Raw genomic sequence first — 27,629 nt, 5'->3', positions numbered from 1 at the left:
TGGGATTTTTTTAATATAGAGGGGGAGGTATTTAGATATACATAAGAAAATTAAACACAACTCCAGCTAGTGGCAGTGGAATTGTCCTTCTAAAAAGCTTTGAAAATGTAAGTAAGAAATTTAAAAATTATTTTTCTGTATTTTTTTAAGTTGCCTCCCTCCCAATTCTACTTAGGCATGACAGATGGAAATTAAATTTCTGAATAACTGATTAGCGCTGAGAGAGGGTAAGACAGGGAGGAAATTAAAATATATACACTGGGAATATGGCTGAAAAGTTCATTTCGATTGAGCAGATGAAAAAATGGAGATTTGCTGGCAGTTGCATTAGAAGTCACTTCTAGTATATAGTACTTTAAATCATCTTAAAGCTCAGTATTTAAAATAAATAACCCCAAATTTCACTGTTAAAAAAAATCTCAAAACTATTTCAATTATAAGAAATTATATTTCAACATTAACTTAATTACAGTAAGTAAATAATGAAGAAAAGTGTAATGAAGTATTAAAAGTGTAATGAAGAAAACGTTTTCAGGGCTCAGAGTGCAGCAATTGGTCCCACAGATTTCTTCTGTCATCCTGGGGGGCTTGGCTACAAGGAAAAACTCTTATTTTCCAGAATGAATGGCAAACCTCATCAGGGATGAGGTCACCTGTTCTAGGCGACCCTGCCTTGGCAAAATGATTTCCAGAGACGTGACCTCCAAAGTCCATTCCAGTCCTAATAATTCTGTCATTCTGTGACTTTCCTGAAACTTTGTATATAATTTTATTTTAGTCTTTTATTATAAAAATAAAAATTAAAAATCATATTTCACAGCTTGAAACAGCATTTCTGCTGACACAAAAACCATCTGCCACAGCACAGTATGTAGGAACCCAATGAAATAGATTATTCCTTTGAACTGGTATTAAAACTGCTGTTCACTTGGCTAATTTCAGTAAACATACTAAGAGAAAAAAAAAAAAAAAAAAAAAAAAAAAAAGCCAAAGCTGGACATGTAGTGCACAGAAATAGACTAGCAGGTCCTGACACTGCTCTGTGAAATTTCAGGACAATACAAAGTAAATGGTACCATCCTGGTAGAAAAACTCACTGGTGTTTGAAGAGATGTAAACTCCCCCAATTTATTACTGTAAAGAGCTGAAATAGCTGTGATTCCTAAAAGCATTTTGTTGTTCAGTAAGGCAGACTGAAGGCCACAAGAATGGAAAGACATCAGGCCAAGGTCGTTTGCAAAGTAATCTGAAAATCATTTGAAGCCCTTTGGTAAAAGCATAGCTAGTCATTCAGGGAGGAAAGGGTAATGTTCATCCTTTTCATTATCTAGTAATAACAGTGTTTTAAGGGGAAGGGAAATAAAAAAAAAAAATATAAAAATAAAGAAAAAAAACCACCTTGCCTACTGATTTCTTAAATTATGGTAAAGAAAAAGCACATGTTCTTTACCTTCGGATCGAAGGAGGGACGCAGGGAGTGACCGCGGGGTGTCCGCGCCGCTCCCCCTGCGCCCATCGGGGCAGTTCCCGGCCCGGTCCCGGCCCTGTCCCGGCCGCCTTCCCGCCTCGCCCGCCGCCCTCCGCGTTACCGTGGCGACGGGCGGGAGCCGCGGCGGGACGGGCAGCGGGGCTGGCCGGAGTGCGGGGCTCGTACCGCGGCCACAGCGGCAGCGGGGGCGGCAGGAGCGGAGCGGGGAGCACCGCAGGTAACCGGCGGGGAGGGGGCGGCCGCGGAAGCCCGGGTGGTGCTGTCCGTGCCCCGGTCTCCTCAGGTGTCCGGCGCAGCCAAGGCTGTCCCTGTGCCGGTGTCACCACAGGTGTCCATGTCCTATGGCTCGTCCTGTGGCAGCATCACCCCTGGGGTCCGGTCCTTTTCCAGCCAGCGCCCCTTTGGCAATGTCACCTCAAGTGCCTGCTCCCTGTGGAGCCAAGGCTGCAGTGCCATGTGTCATTGCCCACACGTCTGTGGGTTCTGGTACCCGTGCACTTGAGAGCCCCACTGCTCTTCCCCACGAGGAATTAGGGCTGCTTGGTGCTCCCCCGCCACCCATAATGTTCTTGCATGCAGGCAGGCATGTCCCCACATCCTTGTGTCCTGCCGCACTCACAGAACCGGACTGGTCTCAGCAATAGCATTTGTTCTGACCTTCCTGCCGAGGTATTTGAGGGCTGCGTGTCTTGGACTGCATCTGCCAGGCAAGGGAGTGACCAGTCAGTAGGAATCCGAAATGCTGCTTGAGAGCGCTTAGAGCCTGGGTGGAGATTGATCACGGTGTGCAAAGGTACAAATGTTTGACGAACACAGCCATGAATCTATGGCAAATTTAGATTCATGTGCTTCAGAGTGTCTACGCAAATCATTGATATCATACAACAGGGAATGATCCAAAACAAATTTCTGTATGGAGACTCAGGGCTAGGTTCAAGCTCAGCACCACCTCTGGTATCTCAGGGCTGCACCAAGTGCAAGAATTGCTATCAGAGAGCTGAGCTTACTCCCGAAGCTTTTGTCTTGCCCATTCCAGCCTTTAATTAGAGCTGCACTCCCCTGTCCTTGTTTTTTGCTGTGAGAAAATTGGATAATATGAAATGAAAACAGAACTATCCAGTTGGTACTATTTGGCTATGTCAGCTAATGCATTTAAGAATCTGAATTACTTGACTTTTGGTGTTTTAACAGGTTAAAACAACAATCACTGTTATGGAGGAGGACGTAGAAGTGCTCCAGGACCAAGCTGTGACTATGTATGTAATGACTTACTGTCCTGGGAGTTGAATATATGATGGAATTGAATTATGTAGGTTTATTAAAAATGTGAAACACAAAATATTAATAATTTTGAAAGCAAACTTGATTCTCTATTTCTTCTGCTTTCCATGCAAACTGGAGAAATTGCTGATACTTAAGACATCTTATTGCTGTGGCTAATACTGTACTCACTGTTTCTGTTAGTTATTTAAATGTTTTAAATATTCATACCTGAAATGGGGGAGGGGAGGGAGTATGAAAGCTATGTGGGGTTTTATTAAGATGTTAAGAAACATTATTTCAAACTTTTTTTTAAAAGTACTTGAAGTTGCTAGGCTACAGCAGTATAAACTTACATATCACAGCTCTTAAAACATTAAGAATCTTGAAAACAAGATTCATTGCTAAAGCCCTAGCCTTATTCTGCACAGATAATAACCACAACTGTTCTCCCCAAGTATTAAGTGCACTTTTCATAGGAACACATAATCCTTTTTTATTTTTACATAATCCAAATTTAGTTCTTTTAATGTTAATCTAGGAAAAAAATGTTAGTATTTAGTTAATCTAGAAAATATGTTAGCACAAAGTCTTTTTAAAGAAGTGAGAACATGAATAAGATTTGATGCTGGACCTCGTCCCATTCAGCATCTTGAAGGAACACACAAATATAAGAAGTACTTCCCTACTTAATGACTGAAACAGAATATTTATCCATCATAATTGTGTAGGTAAACTTACTAACTGCTTTTCAAATAAACCTGTTCATTCTGTCATTATTTCCAAGAAACAGCACAACGTGATACGATGCACATTAAGTGTAAAGGTATTTCTTAAAATAAAAGAGGCATGTTCTATCATATCTTATTCTGGCCCAATAAAGTTTTTAATGGGATTTAAAAGTGTGCTGTGTCATACTGAAGAATAATGCATGCACTTTTCATGGTAGAAATAAATTGCTGCAGTAAAATATTCTGATTAGTGTTTCCCCCCCCCCCCTTTTTTCTTTTTGCTTTGAGGGAATCCTTTTTTCATATCATAGCTATATGATTTGTCAAAGTGGCCATATAAAAGCTTGAATTAGAAAACCCCAAAGGTACTGCTATTCTTTGGCTACAAGTCAGAAACTTATTTCAAAAATTCAAGATTCTGCCTCGACTTTTTTAATCAACATAGGAAATTTCCAGCTATTGCAGATGAATCTAGAGGAATTTCTCCCATCATAAACCATAATTCTTGCTAGCTAGTTATTTCTATTAACTATACAAAGAATCTGGAAGAGTAGTTTAGGATACACCTTTGCTGAAAGGAAATAATTTCAGTCTTATGCTGACAGTATTCCAGGGATAATGCAGTGCCTTTGAAATTTGGGAAAATGGCTGAGTAATGGTGGTGAAAATCAGGACAAATACATTCCAACTGCAAGGACTCATAAATCACAAATTGTCTATCCATAGATGTGTATGATTCAGTATGGCTGCAAGTTGTTAAATAAGTTAGTTGTAGTTCTTATAATGGAACTTCAGGGTAGAAGATTCTGTCACAAATGGTTTGTATATTTCCTATTTTTAGAGCAAGGTTTGCAATAATAAAATGAATTAATATTGACTGTGGAAGCTGTGGCAAATATTGAAACCTAATGAATATACTATGTAAGACTGAGTAAGTTTTGCTTGTGTTTGCATAAATATGGCCATACTTATTTTCCTACTTGTGTAGGATGTAAAATGTAAATAATAAGGGAAGAAAGTATTAAGTCAAGACAGACAGTATGAACCGAACATTTCTTAAATCATCTGTTTTTAAATAACTTTATTCTAGAGTGTATGGACAATACCATTCTTTCTATGTCTGTTAGGAAACAGAAAAAAGCAGACCTGTGCAGAACTCCAAAGCAAAAGATGGATAAATAGAGCTAGAAAGCTCTAACTAGTGCAAAAATCATTTGTGATAAAGGCCTGGAGGTGGTAAAGCTTTTTTCCTGGATTTTTGTCTAAATTTGCATGAAGATAAATAGTTATTAATGGCAGAAGAATATGACTCATCTTTATTTTCACTTACATGGAGACAGAATAAAAGAAGACTAAGAGCTTACCTACACCACTTTAAAGTGAGATAACTTTAAGTGTTTTGAGCTTTTTCAAAGTAAATGAACCTAAAAAAGAAATAGGTGCCACTTGCTGAAGTACAAGTCATTACTTCCCTGTATGATGAATCCATTCCATGTGTGCATCCAGCAAACTGGGAATGCTGACTCTGCCTGAGTAAAAAAAAACATGCCTACTTCTTTGCTTATGAGAAAATTTGTTTCTTTGTGTGTTGTTTACATGATGTCTTGTTAAACAAAAGTAACCATTGCATTCCACATCCAGTGATCAAAATATATTCTCATGACTGTGGTGCCATTTAATTGGCCATATTGTGAGGGGGTAATTAGCACTAGTGGATTAAAGCAATAGTTACTGCAGCAAGCAGCACCTCTCTGCTAGTGAGTGGGGATGACTGGGCGTCTGTTTTCAATACCAGAGCCTTGATACAGAGTAGTTTTGGTAGTAGAACAGCAGCAGTAATCTACAACTTCAAGTACAGATTTCCTTTTGCAGCTGCAAGTGTGCTTAGAGGATCCAGGTAAGGAATTAAAGAAAATGAAGATAGGCTGAGAAGCTCTTTCAGAAGGGATTTTTCTTTCAACAACTCCCTTTTATGTAATGATGGCTTTAGGTTCAAGAAGCATGCAAGAGCTGTTAAGAGAATTTTTTTTTTAGCAACAAATGCAGAATTTGCTGTGTGCAGGAAGATCTGAAAGAGGTAGGTGAAATTTAAGAGTGAAGGGTGTCAGCCATGGTGGATCTGAAAGGGTAATCTGATGATCTAGGCTAGAAGTTGTATTCTTACTTGCATGACAATATTTAGATTATCCATGTGATACAATAAAGCGAGTTCCTGCTTCTGAAGGCTGAAATCACATACCTGAGTCATTGCTGGTGGTTCACCAAAGTGTTGCCGTGTGACATTTGAGGGGGCTGGAAGTACACTGGTCTTTAGAGCAGTATCAAGGAAAAGGTAGTCCTGATGCAGCAGGTAGACCTTATAAAGCAGTATCGCTTTATCTTCTGTTTTCAAAATCCCATTTTATATTCCACCCGGAGGCAATCAGAGTTTACCCATCATTAATGCTACTTTTGAGATGGGTTCCAGGCACTTGGGAGGGAGGTGTTTTTGTTTTGAGAGACATACATCACTTGCTTGCATTTTCGTTATTGTCATTCTGTGATTCATATTAAATATCAAAACGGCACTGCCAACAGTTTTAACATTAAAAAGTCATTAAGATTTATGTGTGCATTTAAAAAGCCCTTCCAAGCTTAACATTGATACTATTACAGTTTCAAGGATTTGTGGATGTAAAAGAAGTTTTAAAGAATTTAACTTTTAGAAACCATGCTATATTTTAATTGTGATATTATAAATCTTAACAAATTCGCTCAAATGTCCTGTAATAATTATCAAAACAAGGGATGTGCACAATTTAAGCACCAAATAAAAGATTTGTGATAAACCCATATCCACATTAAGGAGTTGTATTTTCAGTTTAGTGCAGTCAAAAGTTGAGCATGCAGGCAAACTCAAGATTGATGAAGTGAGGTGGCACCTACACTTGAAAGCATGATTTTCTTTCTTTCTTCCTTTCTTCCTTTCTTCCTTTCTTCTTTCCTTTCTTCTTTCCTTTCCTTTCCTTTCCTTTCCTTTCCTTTCCTTTCCTTTCCTTTCCTTTCCTTTCCTTTCCTTTCCTTTCCTTTCCTTTCCTTTCCTTTCCTTTCCTTTCCTTTCCTTTCCTTTCCTTTCCTTTCCTTTCCTTTCCTTTCCTTTCCTTTCCTTTCCTTTCCTTTCCTTTCCTTTCCGTTAGTTTGATCACAATTAAAATAGAATTGTAACAATGTAAAAAAAAAAAAGTTTTCTCCCTTATTCTTTCTTTGAAAAAATAAATCTCTTTATGTTTTTAGAGCTTCTCCATGTGAAGCTGAACTTCAGGAATTAGTGCATCAAATTGACATCATGGTAAACAGAAAGCAAGTAGAATGGGAAAAAAAGATGAGAGCTTTGGAAGCAAAGATGGATATCCAGGATCAAGAATTAGCAAGTGCCCAAAGCAAACTGGATCAAAAAGGTCAAGAGGTATTTAAGAATATCACATTCTATAAAGAAAGTATTTATTCTGGTAGTTTCTTATTAGTATGCTTTAAATTCTCTATAAGACTGTTTGTTCTATCATGTAAAATACCAAACACCCCTTAAAGGTCACTAATTATCCTTAGTGTTTTGTTTTAAAGTGTGCTTCTCTGAAAAGTGATTGTAAAAATGTCATTTAAAATCTCATATTTCTTCTATTTCCCTAAAGTCTACATCGAATATTCTTGGGTTAGCTGTAAAAAGATAATTTGATGTTTTTCCTAAATGCCAGCACTTCTTATTTCATCAGAAATTTTAAATGGAAGAATGCAGTTCAAATAGGTTCCCAAAATTATGTCTTTGTTACTCCTGTTTATACCTGATTTTTAACATTTTACATGATATATCTTTGTAGGATAATTTTATTCATTGTGAAGATTCAAAATGTATTACTACTTAGACTTCCTTATGAAACTTCAAGCCCCAGTGTACCTGATACTGTCTGTACTTCACTGTCTTTTCTGCTGAATAATTATTCAGAAGCATCAAGAAATCCTTGCATAGCATTCAGTTCTAGTTCAAGCCAGCTGAATTTAGGTGTTTACACAAGGGCGGCCTTGTGTGATCTAGGTGGCTAAATTGCCCGTGGGAGTTTTAAAAAGGGAGTGACTCTCCCTAATGAGCAATTAGGAACTTGCCCTTAGTCCCTGCAGTCAGAAGAACCAAGAGAGGAATTCAAGTAGCCCGTCCTTAAAACATCAATTTATTTGCTGTGCAGAGACATTATCTGAAATACTCTAGCATATTATGCCGAGCTTCCAAATGCCCCTCCAGAGAAGCACAGGTGCCATGTATGCTCTCTCATATTTCTCAGATCTCTGTGAAACTGTAATAATTCATGATACTGCAAATGGCACTGCACTTAGGGAGCTGAAATGATTCTATGGTGTCTTCTGGTAATTTATACATAAATACTGGAAGGTAATTTGTGTCATTTTATAAGCCATGCAAGGAAAATTTTCACAATTGGGAATACCACAGTTGGGTTAAAAAAGCTTTCAGAAATGGTCTTTCATGGCAGACTTGTACAACAATGAGATTTTTTTACTATAAAATCCCTAATTTGATGTTGACACAATCTGGGTCTGTGGTATGCAGTTTTATTACCAAGTTACTAAAATAATACTTATTTTTAATATCTCTCCTTAAAGAAGCGGTCTTCTTTCAAAGTTTCACATTACTTTCCCAAAAATTACTTACTTTGAAAAATGTCAAAAAAGGTACATTTGAATGCTTATTTTAACTTTAGGTGGGACTACTTCAACAAGAATTGGAAAACTTAGAGAAAACTAAAAATGAAATGGCTCAGAGTTATGAAACTCAGCTTCAAGCACTGAAATCTCAAGTAAGAAAAATGTCAGTTTCATTATTTTGTGATTGCAGTATAAAAACCTTACACATGCCAAATTGTATAGATGTGCCATTATGGATTTGGGAAAGATGAATCGTGTCATACAAATGATGATGGCTACAGCTGCCTACCAGGCTCCATTATAATTTATGTACTGTCGTGTCGAAACTCTTTGGATAGATTTTGATGTGGATGTGACATCTGTTATGAAGACAGATACATGATTTCCTAACTTCAGACTAATAAACTAAAGCCTTGGTGAATGAATAAAATAGGTAATTGGATTCATGTTAGTATGAGTCTGAGGCACATTAGGGATTTTAAGATTTATGGTGTGCTTGTCATGTCTTTGCTGTAACTTTTGCTGGCTTTAGTTTCCCTCAACTGTTAAAGTGGCCTGATAGCTTTCCATAAGGTTTCTGTTGTATCAAAACTGGTGTAACCAGCATTGATGATGTTGGGAGTTTTTTATTTATTTCAGAGTGTTCTTGCAGCCCCAAAAGCCAGTTATATCCTGGGCTGCATAAAAAGAAATGTGGCCAACAGATTGAGGGAGGTTGTTCTCCCCCTCTTTTCTGCGCTGGTGAGGCCCCACCTGCAGTGCTGTGTCCAACCCTGGGGTCCCCAGTACGAGAAGGACTTGGACCTGTTGGAGTGAGTCAAGAGCAGGCTATGATTAGGGGGTTCTGGACCATCTCTCCAGTGAAGACAGCCTGAGAGAAAGGACAAGGGTTTCAAACTGAACGAGTGCATATTTAGATTGTACCTGAGGAACAATTTATTACTTTTTCAGTGAGGGTGATGAGATATTGGAACATTTTTCCCAGAGAAGCTATGGATGCCCCATTCCTGGAAGTGTTCAAGGCCAGACTGGATGGGGCTTAGAGAAAGCTGGTCTAATGGAAGATGTCCCTGTTTAAGGCAGGGGAGCTGGACTAGATGATCTTTTAAAGGTCCCTTTCAACCCAAATCATTCTATGGTTTCATGATTCAGTTTGGCTGTGTTTGCTCTGCACCTGTGTTTTTGTTTCTTCAGTATTTTCTACTTCAATCAGGAATCTAAACTCTTAGCAAACTCGAGTTGATTCTGTTTCTCAGATTTTAACAACTAAAGTACACAACTCTGCATTGTTTTTCCTGCTACTTTTCTGTTCCCTTCACTGGATTCTCCTACCAGAGACATAGTGATATAATTCAGAATTTACAGTCATCACACTTATTATATAGTAAAGTCAGATTGCATAAATTGAATATAATTTTTTTTATTTAGAATTGGTAGTACACCTGGGTCCATCAGATGAATAAATGTATTACTTATTCTTAAGGTTATATTGTCTTTATATTTTCTTTTTCGTATGAAAAAGGATTTGGAAACCATTTCTGTAAATAGGCAGTGAATGCTTTGGCTGTTTTGTAATTATCACTTTTAATCATTTGGGAAAGTAGCTAGAAATAAAATCTGGTTTATAATTTGCAGAATTACAGGAAATCATCTTAGCATGATTATTGAGAAGATAAACACACAATGAAAAAGTGTGACATTTTATGCATAAGTAGTAAGGTATCTTTAGCAATGCAGAACTATCCTCAAAATATAGTACACCTCTCTTCTTTATAGCGTTTGCTGCAATATTTTTCATTTCTTAATTATTTTTATCTCATGCTAAAAATACTTGTGTTTATATTTCACGTTTTTGGTAATATCTTCACTAAAATTGAACCTTCTGAAATTGAAAGTCTAGGCTATTTTTCATAAAAAATTTTTATTTTAGAGTTTTCAATTACCCTTTTCATGTGCAAATGCAACCTGTTTTCTCTTTTTTTTTTTTTTTTAAAGAACCTGACATTTTCTAACCTACTAGCTTTTCTCTTTAAACCTGGTTATATTTCTTGCCCAAATTCTCCTTTTTAGCTAACCTCTCAGACCACTTAGCCTTTCTTCGAGTTTCTTGATTGCTTCTTCTTCTGTCTTTATGCAAGAACTTTGGATTTCTAACTCCTAAGAATATACATCACCTTCCCAATCCATGTCTCCAAACATTTAATTCTCTCAGTCATCCTATTTATTTTTCTAAAGGTTCCAGCACTGATGCTGTTTGCATTTTATTTTCCAGTCCCCATTCCTCTCCTTTGAACAAACCTTACTTCTTCATGAAATATCCACCTTGTTCACCTTGGCTGGAAAACTGTTGAATGCCTGTGTTGGGGGGCTTGCCTTGATTCTCTATGTGATAAACAGAAGTCTGCCCATCAGAACAGTTCCTAGCACCTATGCTAGACAGTAGGACTGTCCCGCTCTGCTCCTCTAGCTTTTGCACATCTCCTTATTGAGTTTCTTTCCTGAATTAAAGTGCTGCAGTGTCTGCAATGGAATGACTTTAATGTCCCCAATTCTCAGCTACACAAACTCACATCTAAAATATAGACCTTCTTTGACAATATGAGTCTTTGCCTTATCTCCTTTGATCCCCTTCTTTCGGTTCTTATTCTCACTTGGAAGTTATACCACCTTCTAAACTCTAGAATCTTATGAGCTACAATTTAGTTTTGCACAACTTGTGTGTTACTGTTTACCAATAGCATTGTATCTCTCTAGAGGTGTATTCTTAAAATCCCTCCTAAGATTTGTTCCTTCCCAATCTTGATAGAAATAGTGAGGATCACTTTTTCTAGCTATCAGAATGCTAGGTTATTCAGAATAAATTTCTTTTCTGTGGTCCTATGTGCTTTTTTCCCTTGGTACTACTAAAACCAGCTGTTTAATGGGCAGTATTCCCTCTGAACTGACTGTATGCCTTTCAAATGCAGTAAAATCTACATTTTTCTTGTATCAGGGAAATAATTTCTGGTACATAATCTGAAACTCCTAGGCTACACTGCTGCATTCATTCAAACATGCAGCATTTTGTCATAACTAAATAGCAAAAGTTTTCAAGGTTTATCTTCATTACTTTGATTCTTCTTTTTTCTTTTCTTTTTTTTTTTTTTTTATATTAATGTCTAGTAGTTATTCTCTCTTTGAAAGTGATGGAAATCTCTCAGCAAAAGAAGAAGGAACCATTCTTGCTCTAAGAAGTTTGCAACTAATTTCCTCACTTAGACATGTAAAAGCTACATCTGAGTTATCCCGGGCTCTCTTTAGAATCTACAGAAAGAAATGGACACCCCCAGAATACTATTCATGCCAGTGTATGACAAGAATTTAAGATAGCTGAAATGACTAAGCATTTACAGGCAGCTTTTTCTGATGCAGAGTATCTCAGGCTTGCATGTCAAACTTTCAGAAATCTAAACTAAAATCGATTCTACCCCAGAACTCACTAAAATGCCTCTTTTTTTTCTTTTTTTCTTCTTTTCTTTTTAACATGTACAACATGCAAATTGAACAACTTGAACCTTTTAAAGCAAATGTCTGGCCTTAAATGGAAGGGGTTTTGGCTTTTAGTTTAGTTTCCAGTCATCATAATATCCAGACTATAATTTGCCTTCAATAGCCTTCTGTCGTTAAAAAGACTCAGACTAAATTTTCACATTTTGGCCACTCTGTTCCATTTTAGATTGATTTACTGATTTGTTGGATCCTGTATTTCCTAACCTCTTTAGCATAAACATTCCAATAACTGTCTTATCTGAATTTAGTCTTCCCAGGCAGTTCACATATGCCATAATATATTCAAGAGTAAAACTGTTATTTGAAAAAGAGTATCTTTCTTCCAAGGTCAATGAGTTCCATGTTGTTTGAGCCTGGATACTCTGACTCATTTTAAATATTTTATCTAACTCTGTTCTCTGGCAAAGTCAATTTCATATATAGGAAGCTTCACTGAAAGACTTTTGATTTGGTTTTGAAGGTGATAACTGAGCTCTGTGTGCCCATGTTACAGAATTGCTATTCAGACATTCCAAGTTGGTGAAATCTATGCTTGGGCCTCTTCATATCATGGAATTTTCTCATCCAGGACAATCTGTCTTTTTGTTATCTTTTCAATTAGTTTTTGCTATCCCATATTATGATTTTCAAGTTCATCTCAAATGTGTCTAGGAAGTTTCCAGATTATTTTTTAATTAGTTTCTGTTCTGTATCTTCTCTGGACTTCTTTGGCCTTGTTTGTTGTCTGAACAGACCTCAATTGCTCATTCAGTGTTGACTCAACAAGATTTCATTCCATTTCTAAATAACAGTTCACTTTGAGTGTTAACAAAACTGTGAGATTTTGTGGATTTTGTTTGGATATGCAAAGAACTTTATGTGAGAGTCAGGTTCTTTTTTAAGTCATGTATACTTAAATGTAAAGGAACTAAATAGCAAGAGACAAGATCAGTATCTATTGTAAGCTTCTTTTCTGCACAATATTCTTCCCCCAGGTTCTTTCACTCACCTTTCCTCAAGACCATATTTTTAGTGTTTCCTTTATCAATATCCTTGGGTTTGTGGTTTTTTTTCAAAACCAAATGTACACATTCCTACCAAACAGTATTGCTTTTCTGTATCAAATCTGCTATCAGACACACCCTTTGTTTTGTGCAGTGTAGTGAACTGATGTGAAAACTGTCTGTTTTTCTGGAGAGGCTGGTCCTTCCCCTGGTACCTTTGCTTCTGTGCCTCTGACTCCTAAGCCAGGCTTTCATGATGACATCAGTAGGCAGTGTCTGTTGTCTATTTAGTGTCTGATTCTGAGACCCACTCAGTGGTACCAGAAGAGTGCAGTCATCACAGACAGAACATTTCAACAATTTTCATCATAAGAAAGAAACACACAAGTTCAGAGTACATTAATGATAATCATTCTGACTAGTAAAGCACCCTTTAAAAATGTCAACACAAGATGGCAGTAAACAAGTATAGAACATTCCGTATGAACACTGTAGAGGAAATGACTCTGTGGGTAACAGTGCCATGGAGAACTCCAGCAGAATTAAGTAGCTGTCAAATGAACTCATTTGAACAGTTAACATTTATATGAGATCTTAGTCTTGTTCATCTGTGATAACTTTATTAATTGATTTTAACTTTATTAATTGATTTTTTTGTTACATTGATCAAACATTTAGAATACTAAAGCAGCAGTTGGTCAATTTAATTTTAAGAAAACTTTGGCCATGTGGTCATCCTTGATAGATTCTGCATATTGAACTCTACTTTTGATTTCAGTTCTCAAGATTGACACATAGTTATGAAAAGCTACAGTCGCATCAGTTAAAACAAAAAAAGCTCGAAAGTAGAGAAAAATATGAAGAGAACCTGGAGACATCATCTAACTCAAGGAATTTACACATGAAACTGGAGGTACGAATAGTATGATATTATATTTTAATTTTATTATGCTTCTAGAACTAATCTTTGATTTGAAATTGTAAGCTTTATTTCACTCATAATTGTACAAAAATTATATCATTGTCTTGCTTTGGCAAGAATGGTTCTTAGTTTTAATATTATTTAATACAAATTTTTTTTGTAAGTGTAACTAAAATAAATTTTACTGGTTTCCTGGTGAATAGATGTGTACTGGATAACACAGTCTCTTGAGGCATGAGAGCTTATATGTATGCACGATACCGTCACACACTACCTACCATTAATTCAAGTTTTGTGGACCTCAGGACAACCTTGACCACATTGGTCTACACAGAAAAAAAGATTTAGGATTGGAAAACTGCTTGTTATACATACATCTTGTCAGCACCCATATGCCTGAGGCAATCTGTGACCTTGACCTCAGTGGCTGATTTCCCTGGGCAATGTATGAGGAAGGATTAGGCACTTGAAAACACATCCTCCAGAATCCAACATACTGACGGGGGGAGTAGATAATAGATGCTGAGGACAGGATTCAGTCATATTCCCTATCCCTTCGGACACAGGCTGGATTTTATTGGACTTATTCTTGAATATGGGAAGACGCTGATTTTTGTTCTTAATTCCCAGCCTTGACTTCTCAGAGGTTACTTTATCATCTGCAGAATAATCAGGTATTTATTGGACCAAAAGGAAAGTTAGGCAAGACAGAGAACTTGTAAAGAGTGTGTGCCCAAGTGGTGTCTTCTCTCCAAGTACTTTTCTGGCTGCATTCACTGGGGCAGAAACTGACATCCAGTTATCTCTTATAACTGAGCAATATAGTGTCTATATGCTAATTTTTGCTGTTTTTTTTTTATCTATCCAATCAATTTCCTGATATCCTGAGCTAAATGAAACAACTTCAAAAGGAAGAATTCCAGAGCCTATTGAAAAATAACATTTGTCTGATAGGTATAAAACTAACATGGGAAGATTATACTTCAGGTTCTATCTTGAAAGATTTTTACACTGAGTCTTCCATTTATGGGAAGAACAGTCTAACCAGTAATCTGATGAAGCATAGAATGATCACAAAATTCATATTTTCTCTGTCCATCCTTTGTGAAGAGCATAATAAAGTAGTGTGTGCTCCACATGCTTACTGTGCTGGGTGCTGTAGGCAAAGCAAGGAGGGTGGTACTAGGTGATATGGGAGCTGCTAAGCATTGGGTAGACTTAGACATTTATAATGTAGATTTGTGATGTAGATGATTTGGACACTTTGAGGACTTTGCAATCAAGAAATTCAGCTCTAGGAGATTTTAAGTAAATCCTACTTTTAACCCATATTAAACAGGGTCTTAGGATCTGTGTTTTGGACTTGCCTTTTATGTTATTCTGTAAGATCTAGGACTGACTTCTGTGACCTTCAGGTTCCTGTGTCTACATAGACACATCCCAGCTCTACATGATGTTGGCTGTCTCTTCCACATGGGAGTTCTCACCATCAGAAAAGCTACGATGCTTTGGACTGCAGCATAGCTGGATGTCAACTCATGCCAACATCAGCTACTACAAGAATAATAAATGGATTGTACATCTATCATTGATATATCACTACTGTCAACTAATTTGAGAATAGCCTTACTCAAGATTAAAATGTGAAAATAATGTAATACAATGCTATAATTTGATTAATTACGCAGTATGAAGAATAAGTACTTGGAATATATTCAGCAAATTCAAGTGTTCAGGAAATAATTACTGTGATGAAAATCTACTAAGCTCAGCAGTGCTTTAGTAAGGCCTTGAACCTGCAGTCCTCATTAAGTAGTCTGAAACTCCATTTGTATCATGTTTTATAAAATAGGAAGATGTTTATTGTTTTAAATGTCAAAGCAGATATTAGGGCAGCTATGAAAGAAGATTTGTATTAATCCTCTATGTTGAGAAATAGGTTTTTTCAGTGGCCATAAGAACCCTTATTGTTTTAAATTTGGGAAATACGCCAGTTTAGTTTAATTATAAAATATCATCTGCCTTTTTGGAACAACATTTCCATTTGTTTTCAATATATAAATCAGTGTACTGTTATTTCACTAAATTTTCAGACTAAAAGAGCAACAGTTCTAGTAACTGAAGTTCTGCTTATTTTTAGGATACTGCCTTCAAAATGTATTTGTGAACATATAAGGTTTGGCATGAGTTTAAAGCAAATTCAGATACACTATAAATATGAATGTAAGTGCAAATACAGAAACAATATTAGATAAATCTAATATAATAGAATTTCATAAACAGTTTTTTGTTTAAACTAGATGAACTCAGAACCTGAAGCAGCAATTTTAAAGAAAGCAAAAAGTAAAAAGTGAGCACTTCATGTCTGAATATTAAGGGTTTGATTCCATGCTGATTACCCTGCTCAACACTGATATAGCTTTAAAGTCACAGGAGAAACTATCCAATAAAATTTGTGTATCATAGAAATAATTCTAATATTTTATAGTTTTTATTTAATTATTATGTTTACACTCATTGCTCTCAAATCAATAGCCCTTAAGACTTGTCTTTCTCTGGTGGGAATGACTGGATGGCTGGTTTATAGAATGGTTCTTTCCTTTAACTTCTTTCCAAAATTATGGAAAGATTATGTATTTATTTAAAAACCAAATATTTCTTAGAATGATAAAATTTTTTAAAAAAATTAGATAGAGGAAAATAGGTATTTTTTTCTATGTTTACCAGCCTTGTTTTGTTATCTTTCAGGAATTTAAGGCAAAATCACAAGAATGGGAGAATGGGACAACCTGTGTAAATAATCCTGTTTATGTAGATATGCTACCAAAATTATTGCCTGAGAAATGTAATTTATTTCAGGTAAGATTTCTACCTTCCTGTTCTAGGAGGAAAATTAACTCTTTGCTCAGCTAGAGCTTACTTAACTTAATTTTTAAAAGCTAAGCTTACAGTGACTCTTACAATGCATGTCTATATTGGTAGTGAATATATGATAAAGCAGAACCATACTGGAAGATACATGATCTTATTTTCATTTAATTGTTCTCATGAAAATGAAAAAATGAATAAGGATCATGATGAAAATGATAACATTTCTTTTTTTTTAAAAAAAAAAGGAAACCATTACAAAAACCAGTGAATGTTCCTTTTTACTTTTTAAGCATATTATGGAGATACTTTTGCATGCTATTTATTAATATGCAATTAAGTGTGACAAGTTATTACAAAGTATCTTACCAAGTAAGTAGTACATGCCATTAAGGTGTTAATGCAAGTATAAAGTTCTTTCAAATCTGATAGTCTTCATTTTTTTGAAGATCATAAATATATGCTAATATCAGTTATGCAGAAAAATGAATTTTCATATGCTATTCCAGAATCACTCTTGGCATTGTTTGTTGGATCACTTAGCCCCTTTTTTCATATTTTTCAGCCTTTTAGTTACCATGCAGTTCCTTGGTTGACTTTATGATTATTTTCTACTTGTCAATTTGTTTATTTTTTTATATATATAGACTATTGATACTGCATATTTTTATTTTTTAATTCCTTCTAATCCAGAAAAACCTTTAATTAAATAATGTCTTGGTGATGTATCCTTCTCTAAAAAAAAAAACAAAACAGAAAATAACTTATAAATTGACTGGGCCACAAGACAGCTTGAAAATTAAGTAAGGGGAAGCCAATTATGTTGCTCACAGATTCCCTTTTCCACTGTTACTAAGCTCATTGGATCTTAATCTAGTGAAACACTTTCTTAACCATTCCTATGAGACTCTTTACACATATCCAGAGTTTCCAAGGATTGCAGTTATGTTTTGGGTTTAGCTGCTGAGAGCATTATATTCCAGCAATTGAACTTCCATACAAATGTGTTCAAAAAACAAGTCTTTGACTAGACAATTTACTGATGACATGTTGATTGTACAGTTAGACAAGTCAAAATAGAGTACTCAGGGTGATCATTCACATTTTTCTGTTGAAGCTTTCATTGCCATCAGTGAACTTGCTTTGAAGACAATTTCCTTCACAACTGTAACCTAACACCTACTATTTTTTGAAGTACAAGTCTGATAGACTGTTACCCTTAGCTGTTTCAAAAGTGTTAATTGTTCCTGCATCTTTGCCGCAAATTCATTTTTCATGAGATCTTTGATTTCTATTTGGAGTCTTGCACTATATTTTTCTCAGGATGCATTGGCACTTTGGTATATCCAAGTCCATAACTTGGATGTCAAAGGGACCTTATTTTTTTATCTATAGAAATGAAGCCAATTAATTTTGCTTTTTATTTGATATGCAGCCAGTGGTCCATTATACTTAGGTTCTCAGACAACACAAATTATGGGGATATAGTCAGTAATGTCAAAAACTGTCTAAACTATGACTTCTTGCAGTTCTTGTCAGTGAAATATGGTATTTGTAACCCTATTTATTTTTACTTTATATTTTCTTGCCCAACTTGATCTCTGCACATGATATATGATTTCCAGGTCATATTTTGTTGTCATTTTTCAAGTAATTCTCAGTCTTCTGAAAGATTAGTGCTGCTTGTTAATCTCCAAGTAGTGGGATTCATGTGGATAATTTTTTAAACAGCAAAAACAGTTGCCATAGTAATTATGCTTCTTCACAATGCCTGTGGATTCAGAAATACTGGCAATACCAATTTTCTGAAGTTTTGTTTTTAGGATTTTAATTGGTGCAAAAAGCTGCATGGGGTGTAGGAGTCTGCCGAATGTACGAATTATTCTTCCCCAAGTTTAAGGATAATGATCTCAAAGAAGTACAGTTTCTGTAGTAACTGAGCTGTTTGTACATGACCTATGTAATGGTAGCCCTCTAGTCAAAGGTTAATATCTATCATGAGGCACACACACACACACAGAGCTCCTACTGAGTTCAATGAATCAAAGAAGAACATTTCTCTCAAATTATTTCTCACAGGTAACTGCTTTGAGTGGGTCATCATAATCACCTTTTTCATGTTTGAGGCTCATTAAGTATTAGGAAAATACACAGTACAGGAGAAAAAGATCCTTGAAAAACTCCCGTGCCCTTGAAGGTTCTTGAAACATTTTTTTTACTGAAGGCAAGTAATTCAAACTGTTTGAATTGTGTCATCTTTTCTAAGCAAATCCAGGTGAAGATGGGTATAGCCTTATGATTTCAGTAGTAATGGTTTGGTCCTAGCAATTTACATACAATAATTGAGTTTAATTTAAAATATTTTCTTGTTTTATAGAAGCAGACCCAGAATTATCAACTCCAAATACGCAATAAGAAGCAAAACCAAGAAGAGCTAATTACATATACCCAGCCCAAAAGTGAAAATGATGATTTGATTATTGAAAAGCTAAAGGCAATTGTGAATGAAATAGCAAGAAACAAGAATAAACTAGTAGAAGAAAATATGAAACTCCGTGAGGATCTAAAAATGTACCAAAATCAGTGCCAGGTAGTAATAGTTGTTTTTTTTATGATGACTGTAGATTAATGTTGGAAAATCAAAATGAGATGCTTACATAAATGTCATTAGGTATATTCTGTGCATGAACACAGAATAATATGGGAATGTTATGGGTTGTTTGTTTTTAGTAAAACAGAAGTAAGTTTGATTTGTAGTGGTATACTTTTTCTCTTGTCTATGTATCTAGGTTTTTATAACTCTTCTATATCCATGGGATCTACATGAACTTCCCCTAGTTTGGTTCTTTGTATATAAATGATTTCTGTGAAATCTCTTTATCTGATTTACATATTTTTGTTCATTGTGTCATGTAGCTAGTAAATAAGTATATACAAACATGAATGGTATGCTTTGTTAGTTTTGAAAGAAGACTATGCAGTCATTTTTTTTTGAAAATTAAGTTTCTGGCCATGTAAAGAACCATCAAGTTTTATCTTATCCCTAGTTTGCTGTTTTTCATCATAGCACTGATCTATGAAGACAACCATTTGCTCCCCTTCTTTTGGTCATAGTATATGAGTTCTGACAAGATTGAGATAATACAACATCTTTACAACGTATTTTTATTATCTGTGAAACATATCAGGAATGAGATTCTCATGGATATTTTTTTCTGGTGACATATACCAGTTATGCTTTTGCTTATATATTTAAGCATTTCTAGGTTCAGTAATATATTGAATGGCCTATAGCAACTTCAAATCTTTTTGGAGTAAGATTTATTTCTGTTTATAGACAGTCTTGCAGAGTGCTAACAGCATATGCAATATACTTTATAGGAATTAGCATGTACATGGCAGAGGTTAATTTCAGATTGTGTTGTCAGGTGTTGTGGGAAGAGCCAAGTTTATACATGCCATTTGCACATTAGTTCACTGAATCTTTTGCCTGTAAACAAGTTATCAGTGTGCAATCAAAACTTATGTTTTGGGGCCTGTTGAAATGGCTGCCATCTATAGCAGTGGGACTAGAATATGCAGTGGAACAAATCATGGCAGTTGGAGCAAGTGGATACATGTTGTACAATGGAGAGATTGTGCTGTAGCCTTGAAGAAAATCTTCAAGCAGGAAGAATTTAGGAATCACGTATTCAAGAGAATACAGGAACTGTAGGAAGCTTGAAGACACTTTAAGTAGAAGTGGAACGAGATGTACATAACAGTGTCATCTAAAGGGCAGAAAGTTGCAGAACAACTGTGTTGGTGGTGTGGAATGCTGCTATGTTGGTTAGAAAAGCTGCATTTGGAAATAGATGCATAAGGGAAACACTGATGTCAATGTATGGTGAAAAGGGGTAGCTAAGGGAAAATATTTTTTTAGGAATGTCTGTATGAGAAAGAAGAAAATGCAAGGCCTGTTGTAAGCCAGAAAAGGTAAGCAGGCTTGTGTGAGGGAGAATCAGGTGGAGGATGGCAGTAGTTGGACATGATATAGGTAAAGGACGAAGAAATAGATGGGAATCTTGGTGTGGAGAACTGTGATGGCAAGGAGAGCAAGAATTGTTGTGCCTCATATACTCCTCTATGCCTATGATCATTTTATGTGCGCTTCTAATTATTTCACTTATACTATTAATTAGCAAATAATAAAGTAAAATGTATGGACGACCAGCTTTTTGACTTCACAGAAAATACAAAATTTAAAATATGTAAATGGAGACTGCATTCTGTTTCTCTACCCTGTGAATTATCTGACAAACTTATCTGAAGCCATAACATGAGAGGTAACCTGAAAACATCACAGAAGGGGCTTGGTTCTTGTAAAGTCAGCATTAGGTCAGGTGCTGGACACTAATTTACATTAAAAGGCACCATATAATTATATTTAAAAGGTTGAACAGTGTATTGGGTTTGTGTTGGGAAGGTTTTGGTAATGGGGGCACTCCAGGGATGGCCTCTGTGAGAAGCTGCTGGAAGCTTCCCCTGTATCTGACAGAGCCAATGCCAGCCGGTTTCATGATGGGCCCACTGCTGGGCAAGGCTGAGCCCAACAGCAGTGATGGTGGCACCTTGGGGTTAATGTATTTTAGAGGAGGGGGAAAAAACCCTGTGCAGTGGAGAGAGAAGAGTGAGAATATGTCATAGGAACAGCCCTGCAGACCCAAGGTCAGTGCAGAAGGAGGGGCAGGAGGTGCTCCAGGCACCAGAGCAGAGGTTCCCCTGCAGCCCCTGGTGCAGCCCATGGTGAGGCAGCTGTGCCTTGCAGCTCATGGAGGTGCAGGGTGGAACAGAGATCCACCTGCAGCCCTTGGAGGGACCCAGCCAGAGCGGGGTATGTCTGAAGGAGACTGTGGGAAGCCTGTGCTGGAGCAAGTTTGTGACAAACCTGTGGTCCTGTGGAGAGAGGAGCCCACACTGGAGCAGGCTTGGTGGCAAGACTTATGAGCCCCTGGGGACCCACAATGGAGCAGCCTGTTCCTGGAGGACTGCACTCCATAGAATGAAGTCATACTGGAGGAGTTAATGAAGAACTTCAGCTTATGGGACACACCATGAGTAAACTCATAGAAGACCACCTCCCTAAGGAGGAACCCACACTGGAGCTGGAGAAGAGTGAGGAGTCCCACCGAGAAGGAAGGAGCAGCAGACAAGGTGTGATGAACCGACCACAGCCTGCATTCCTCATATCCCTGCAGCACTGGAGGAGGTAGAGAACTGAGAAGTGAAGTTGAGCCTGGGAAGAAAGGAGGCATGAGGAGAAGGTGTTCTAAGACTTAGGTTTTTATTTCTCATTAACCTGCCCTAATTTATTAGCAATAAATTAATTTGTCTGAGTTGAGACTGTTCTGCCCTTGGCAGTAACTGGTGAGTGATCTCTCCCTGTCCTTATCTCAACCCAAGAGCATTTCTCTTGTTTATCCACCCTGTCCAGCTGGGAAAGGCAGTGACAGAGTGGCTGTGGTGGGTACCTGGCATCCAGTCAGGGTCGACACACCACAAAGAGCTTTGAGTAGAATTAGAACAAGAGCTGATCAGGAACTTTTTGGGACTTTGTTTTGATTGGGAAGCTAGTAGAAGCAAAACTTTTCACAGAAGGAAGTAAAAGATTTAATGTTTTTTTCAACTTGAAACAGACAGACTATATGAGATGCTTTCTAAACAAATCGTAAAGTTATCTGCTTCAAAATTAATTTTCATTTTAACCAGATGCAATAAATATTTTCTAAAATTATAAGTGATGCATAACTAATTTTTTTAACTGATATGTAGAACTGTGAAACTGTTGACCTGAAGTTCTGTCAATTATTATTGCAGCTGCTGCTGTGACTGCTGTTGCTCCTGCTACTATTTTAATTCACATGAAAATACAATTTATGTAAATATGTGTGATGACAGAAGTCTATCACAGAAAATATTACTTCTGCCACACAATTGTGTGGAATTCATTTTCCTTATCCACCCCAGAATGAAATCAGAAGGGTAACTAACCATCTCCCATATTCATATGTTATAAAACAATTGTGGCTATTTCTTGAATGTTGGAGTCATGAAGATGAGAATAAGCAAGTCTTACCAACAACTTTAACAGTTTATTAAGCTTTATTTCACGTGAATATACCCAGAATCGCATTTTGATGTTTAAAAAAGCTCTCTTGGCCTTAATATAACAAAGGATAAGATGAATGAGTCCATATATGCAGCCCCCCCCTAAAAGAATCCAAAAAATGCAAAAGCACTTCATATCTGTCCTCAGCAACCCTTTCAGCAAGAGGAAGACCACAGGCTTCTTGGAAGGAGGGTCATTCTCATAGGAGGCTCTAAGGGAAATAGACCTTTGAAGTTCTTCCTTGTAGTGCAGTGTCTGGAATCCAGTTCTCTTTTGAAATTTTAAAGGCTTTATTTTTGCTCTTAAAGATGGAAGCTATATTCAGATAAAATGAAGAAATTAGGAAAAATGTGAATGTTTTTGGTGTAATAGTTTGAAAGGTAAAGGATCAGTATCCTTGGAAAAATCTTTTTTTTTAATGCTTTTGGATCTTAGGTGAGAAGCAATACATATTCTCTGGATATTACTGTTGCAAGCACTGATTATTATTGTTACTTTTGTTATTTGTGAGTTATATTTCCAATTTCTTATATCTAGTATGTTTTCAGTATATTTTTTTGGGCTTCATGTTTTATCATGCCAAATGTAGTATGTGTCTTCAGGTTGCCTAACACACGATCAATCAGAAATTAAAGATAAAACAGAAAAAGGTTTGTCAGTTTCCTAAGAAAAATCTTTTTTTGATTGTTTGAAAATTTTGTGATGTTCATTTAAATAAGCAGTTAACTCCATGCAGATGGAACTAGCTTTGAAGAAGATTTATGCAGCCTTGTAGTTTCTAAAGTTTATAAATTTGGAAATGCTGTTAGGAAAATAGAAAATGGAAGCCACTTATGACTCCAATTCTGGCATGTGAAACATGTTCCATGATGCAGAACCTTCTAAAACAAGCAAGCTATATATTTTAGGTGAATTTAGTACAATAAAGAACTTCTGAATTATGTTTCCTATGATAATTTCAGAGGCAGATTCATTGGAATGTTGCAAGGGCTAAAACATATTCAGAATCTGATTTTTAGATGAGAGGAAATGACATGGAAGCAATATGTTTTTCAGAAATTAAAATCATGTGTGTACAGGTATTGAATACAATGTGTCAAAACCCAGCATTTAAAGCTGGTTAACAGCTGGTTAAATTTTATTTAACTGTTCATCCATTTGCTTGTTTCTTTAGAGCATGGAGGCAGACGTATCAGAAATGAGAAATGAGCTGCAGTCAAGGGATGGTCTCTGGAGAAGGGTACAAGTGGAATGCCAAAAATTGTATACAGAACTACTGAAAATCAAAGAGTATAAAGATATGCAGGAAATTCAAATAAAGTATGGATGGTGAAGACATATTTAAATTACAAGTACTTCTGAGCTAATAACTTTTTTCTTACATTTGTTTTAAATTAACTCTGTTTGAAAAGACACTCAGAATTCAAATGTCAGCTTCTAAATTGTAGACTGGATATTTTCATTGACAATTATATCACACAATTTTAGGCATTAGATGCCTATTTAACAGATGCCTGTTAAAAGGCTTTAATGATGCCTAGATTTCTACAAATCAACGCATTTCAGATATTTCTACCTATATCTTTACAGTCTTTCATTTTCTCAGCTTTGGAAAACACTTTGGAAACAATGCAATTAAGATTCTCCCTAACCTCCTTTGAATAAAATCGTCATGATTTTGTGGCTAATCTAATATGCTGTAGCCATTTCAAAATATATGAAATACCAGTCTAGAGGAGCTTTCAAGATTCTTTCTGCACATAGTTGTATTGTCCTTAATTCCTAGACATCTCCCAAAATCCAGCCTGGTTTAGGCCAAATGGTGGTTATGTTTGGGGGTATTTTTTCATCAGCAAGCAGTTCTACAGTTTTACACTGTGGAGAGGATATTGCAAGGTAAAGAGTATTGAATGTTCTGGTTGTTTCATGTTTTGTTTCTTTCTTACTTAAAGGCATCAATCATCTCATGTTCAGTTTACTGAGCAACTAGAAAATAAAAACACTGAGTTATTGCTATTTGCAGGAAGTCAAGAACACAAAGAAGAGCTGAACAAGGTATTTCATATAATTTCCAGGTCTTAACTGCAGTACAGGATTTTTAGGAGAGAGTACTGACCTAGCGTATGTGCATATACTGTAGAGAGCAGGAGGATGCATTGTAGGTTCAGGACAGCATAAGTTTTTTTATATGAAAAAGATTTCATATATGATTGCAATTAGTTGTGTAGCTGTAAAACTGGCATTCTGGTTCTGTGTCTACCTACTTCATTGAAACGATGGAAGAGACCTATGCCTATGCATTACTGTGATACAGATAATACCATGCAACTAAGAAAGCCTCCAAAGCTCTGATTAATTATTAGCCTGTAGAGCTAAGCTGTAATTTGTAGGTGGTCTCAGAGGTAGGATATGCAAACAGATAACTGATACAAGTCACTGTGGCAGATACTCACACAAGGCTAAGCCTAATCAGGTACCTGCTGCACACCACAGCTCTCACACTGGAACAATGCATCACATTGTGTTGCACATTTCCAAAAGTGCTGTGAGCAAGCAGCATGGCATGACACTGTGGCATGGTGTATGGCTTGGCAGGCTGAAATACTTTGGAAGTAGAGGATGCTCAGAATTTGTCTTACAAGCATGTTGTGGTTTTGCCAAGCAGCAATGTAAGCAGAAATCACAGAATTGTTACGGTTGGAAGGGTCCAACCCCCTGCCACCTAGAGCAGGTTACAGGAATGCATGCCAAGTGGGTTTTGAATGTCTCTATTTGGATGCATCGAGTTGGGTTCACCAGTTTTGGCATGACAGTCATGATCCAGCTCTTAGGGTTTTTGCATCTATGTCTAGTTTTATACAATTCTAATATTTCTGTGCTGTTCGCATAAATAAAAATGAAATGCAATCTGTTACTCATATATAGTACTTTAAAAGTTGTTAAAATGGGTTCAAAGGTTGTTATGCTGGTTTTTGTTGTTTTGTTTCTTACACAATAAAAAATCTCTCAGTACTAAATTGTTGGTTATAGTAGAAAAATTAGGAAAACAATTTTTTTGTTGATACTTTGGAGAACTCTACACAGGCGGTATCGAAGAAAGTTTGACCTTAATGGCAGGAAAAATTCTCATAAAGTGATTTGCCATATATACCCTTTATTTCTAGCACCATTTCTTATTAAAGAGCCTCTAGATTAATGTACTTATATTGTTTCTAAGTTAATTTAAGCTTCGTCAAACTGTTTTTAAACCTAACTTAACTTAGGTGCTGTATAAATAAATAGTACTTGAATTTATTAAATGGATATTACCTAGGATATTCTTTACCATAAATTCCAATTCTTAACATAATTTTTATTACTTTCTTTTAAAAGGTTAATTGAAGTGTATTGTATTTTGTTAATTTCTAATATTAAATATTTTAACGCCTATTTAATATTAAATAGGCAAATGGAAGTACAAGAGAAGTGTTGAAAAAAAAGATGTAAAAATAAATGTATTTCTCTGCACTGACTTTCAGAGACATTTTGTTTTACAATCTCAGAATCTCTGATTCAGTTAGGAGAGTTGGTGTCTTGGAAGCAACACCAGAAAAAGTCACTGATAAGTAGCACGTCATACAATCATATTTACTGCACAGCATTTTTTCTTTTTGAAATGTATTTGCTACAGATAAGAAACCATGTTTATCGAGAAGAGCAGTCCCATTGCTCTGAGCAGGAAAGAATGAAGACAGAAATCTCTGACCTGACAGAGGAGCTTCATCAGAAGGAGATCACTATAGCAACTATCATGGAGAAAGCTAGTCTTCTGGAAAGACAGTTAAAAATGGAGTTAGAGACAAAACACAAATTGTTAACTAAACAACAGGTATGCAAGTAGGCAAAGCAGCCCACATCATTTTACTCCACACTCTTGATAATGACATTCATTATCTGTGAAAAAAAAGACATCACATTTCTTGCTGTAGTTTTTATCAGTGGTGCTGTAATATCTGTGAAGTATTACAAAAGCAGCCAAATTGATACTGGAACGAGAAATCACCAGTAAATGTCAGCTGTATATCTAAATTGAAATTTGTTCTGACCATCACATCTGGTTACCATTTTAACATCTAAAAGATCTTGAAAACTTGCAGTTTGTGGTAATTGCATATGCTTTAAGTTTCTAATTTTTCAGTGTTTTCTAAAGCTTTTTGAAGAATATTACAAATCTGCATAGAAAATTTGAGTAATTTTATAGCTGGAAACTGTAAGATACAGTGGGGATCTTGGTGGCAAATTTTTGTTTTAAAAACAGATTTGTCATCTCGTTACTTAGTTTGTAAAACAAAAGAACAATCACATTTAGAGGCTTCGGGGTATCTCTACAGTTTCTGAGAGGGTCACTACATCTGGAAAACTGATTGAAGTAAAACTTTACTTTAGATAATAGCAAAGTTAGTGTTTGGGAAAATGAGAGATATCTCTTGTTGTGTGGCACTCTTTACCAGGTATTTCCAAATCACTAAAAGAGTAGATATTATTTCTAGACGTCATGAAGAGGATTTCATCCAGTTTCAGTGGCCTATAAAATCTGTCCCTATTTCTATGTAGTAACTGCATTTGAACTTCTTGTTTTCCTAAGTCGTTACTTCTTTCAAAAAGTTAAATAAATTCAGAGGCATTGCATTTTTATATCTTTTATAGATGGTTTAATACTTCTTCCTACATTGGTATTGCTATATTTAAAAATATTATAATAGGTTTTGTAATTCCTAATGTACATTTTGTAAAATTAAGCTTAAATATATTTATACCCAGTGTTATTCCAGTTGAGAGTAATATTCTTGTATTTAACTATGAACTTAATCTTTTCCTAGTGTTTGGAATTCCATTACCAAGTTATCAAATCTGAAAACACACATCTAAAAGAAATGGTGGAAAACCAGAAGTGTGAGAATTGCATGGTAATTTTTTTTAACCTATGAAGTATGCGGAATAGTTACTT

The 27,629-nt window shown here is 36.1% G+C and overlaps 1 protein-coding gene across 1 annotated transcript in view; it reads left to right on the top strand.

Moving 5' to 3' along the window:
* The first annotated feature begins 2,701 nt into the window (after positions 1-2,701).
* The window catches only part of DEUP1 (deuterosome assembly protein 1), a 63,751-nt gene continuing 38,823 nt past the window's right edge, over positions 2,702-27,629 (top strand). Inside the window, 10 exon segments of the mRNA XM_058856141.1 lie at positions 2,702-2,745; positions 6,754-6,925; positions 8,229-8,324; positions 13,483-13,617; positions 16,375-16,485; positions 18,884-19,084; positions 23,817-23,962; positions 24,595-24,697; positions 26,313-26,510; positions 27,502-27,588. Coding sequence (XP_058712124.1) covers positions 2,702-2,745; positions 6,754-6,925; positions 8,229-8,324; positions 13,483-13,617; positions 16,375-16,485; positions 18,884-19,084; positions 23,817-23,962; positions 24,595-24,697; positions 26,313-26,510; positions 27,502-27,588 — 1,293 coding nt within the window.

Source organism: Poecile atricapillus, chromosome 1, assembly GCF_030490865.1.
Source record: "Poecile atricapillus isolate bPoeAtr1 chromosome 1, bPoeAtr1.hap1, whole genome shotgun sequence".
Classification (NCBI taxonomy): Eukaryota; Metazoa; Chordata; class Aves; order Passeriformes; family Paridae; genus Poecile; species Poecile atricapillus.
The sequence above is the reverse complement of the archived record's forward strand: the minus strand, read 5'-3'. Positions and strand labels throughout refer to the sequence as shown.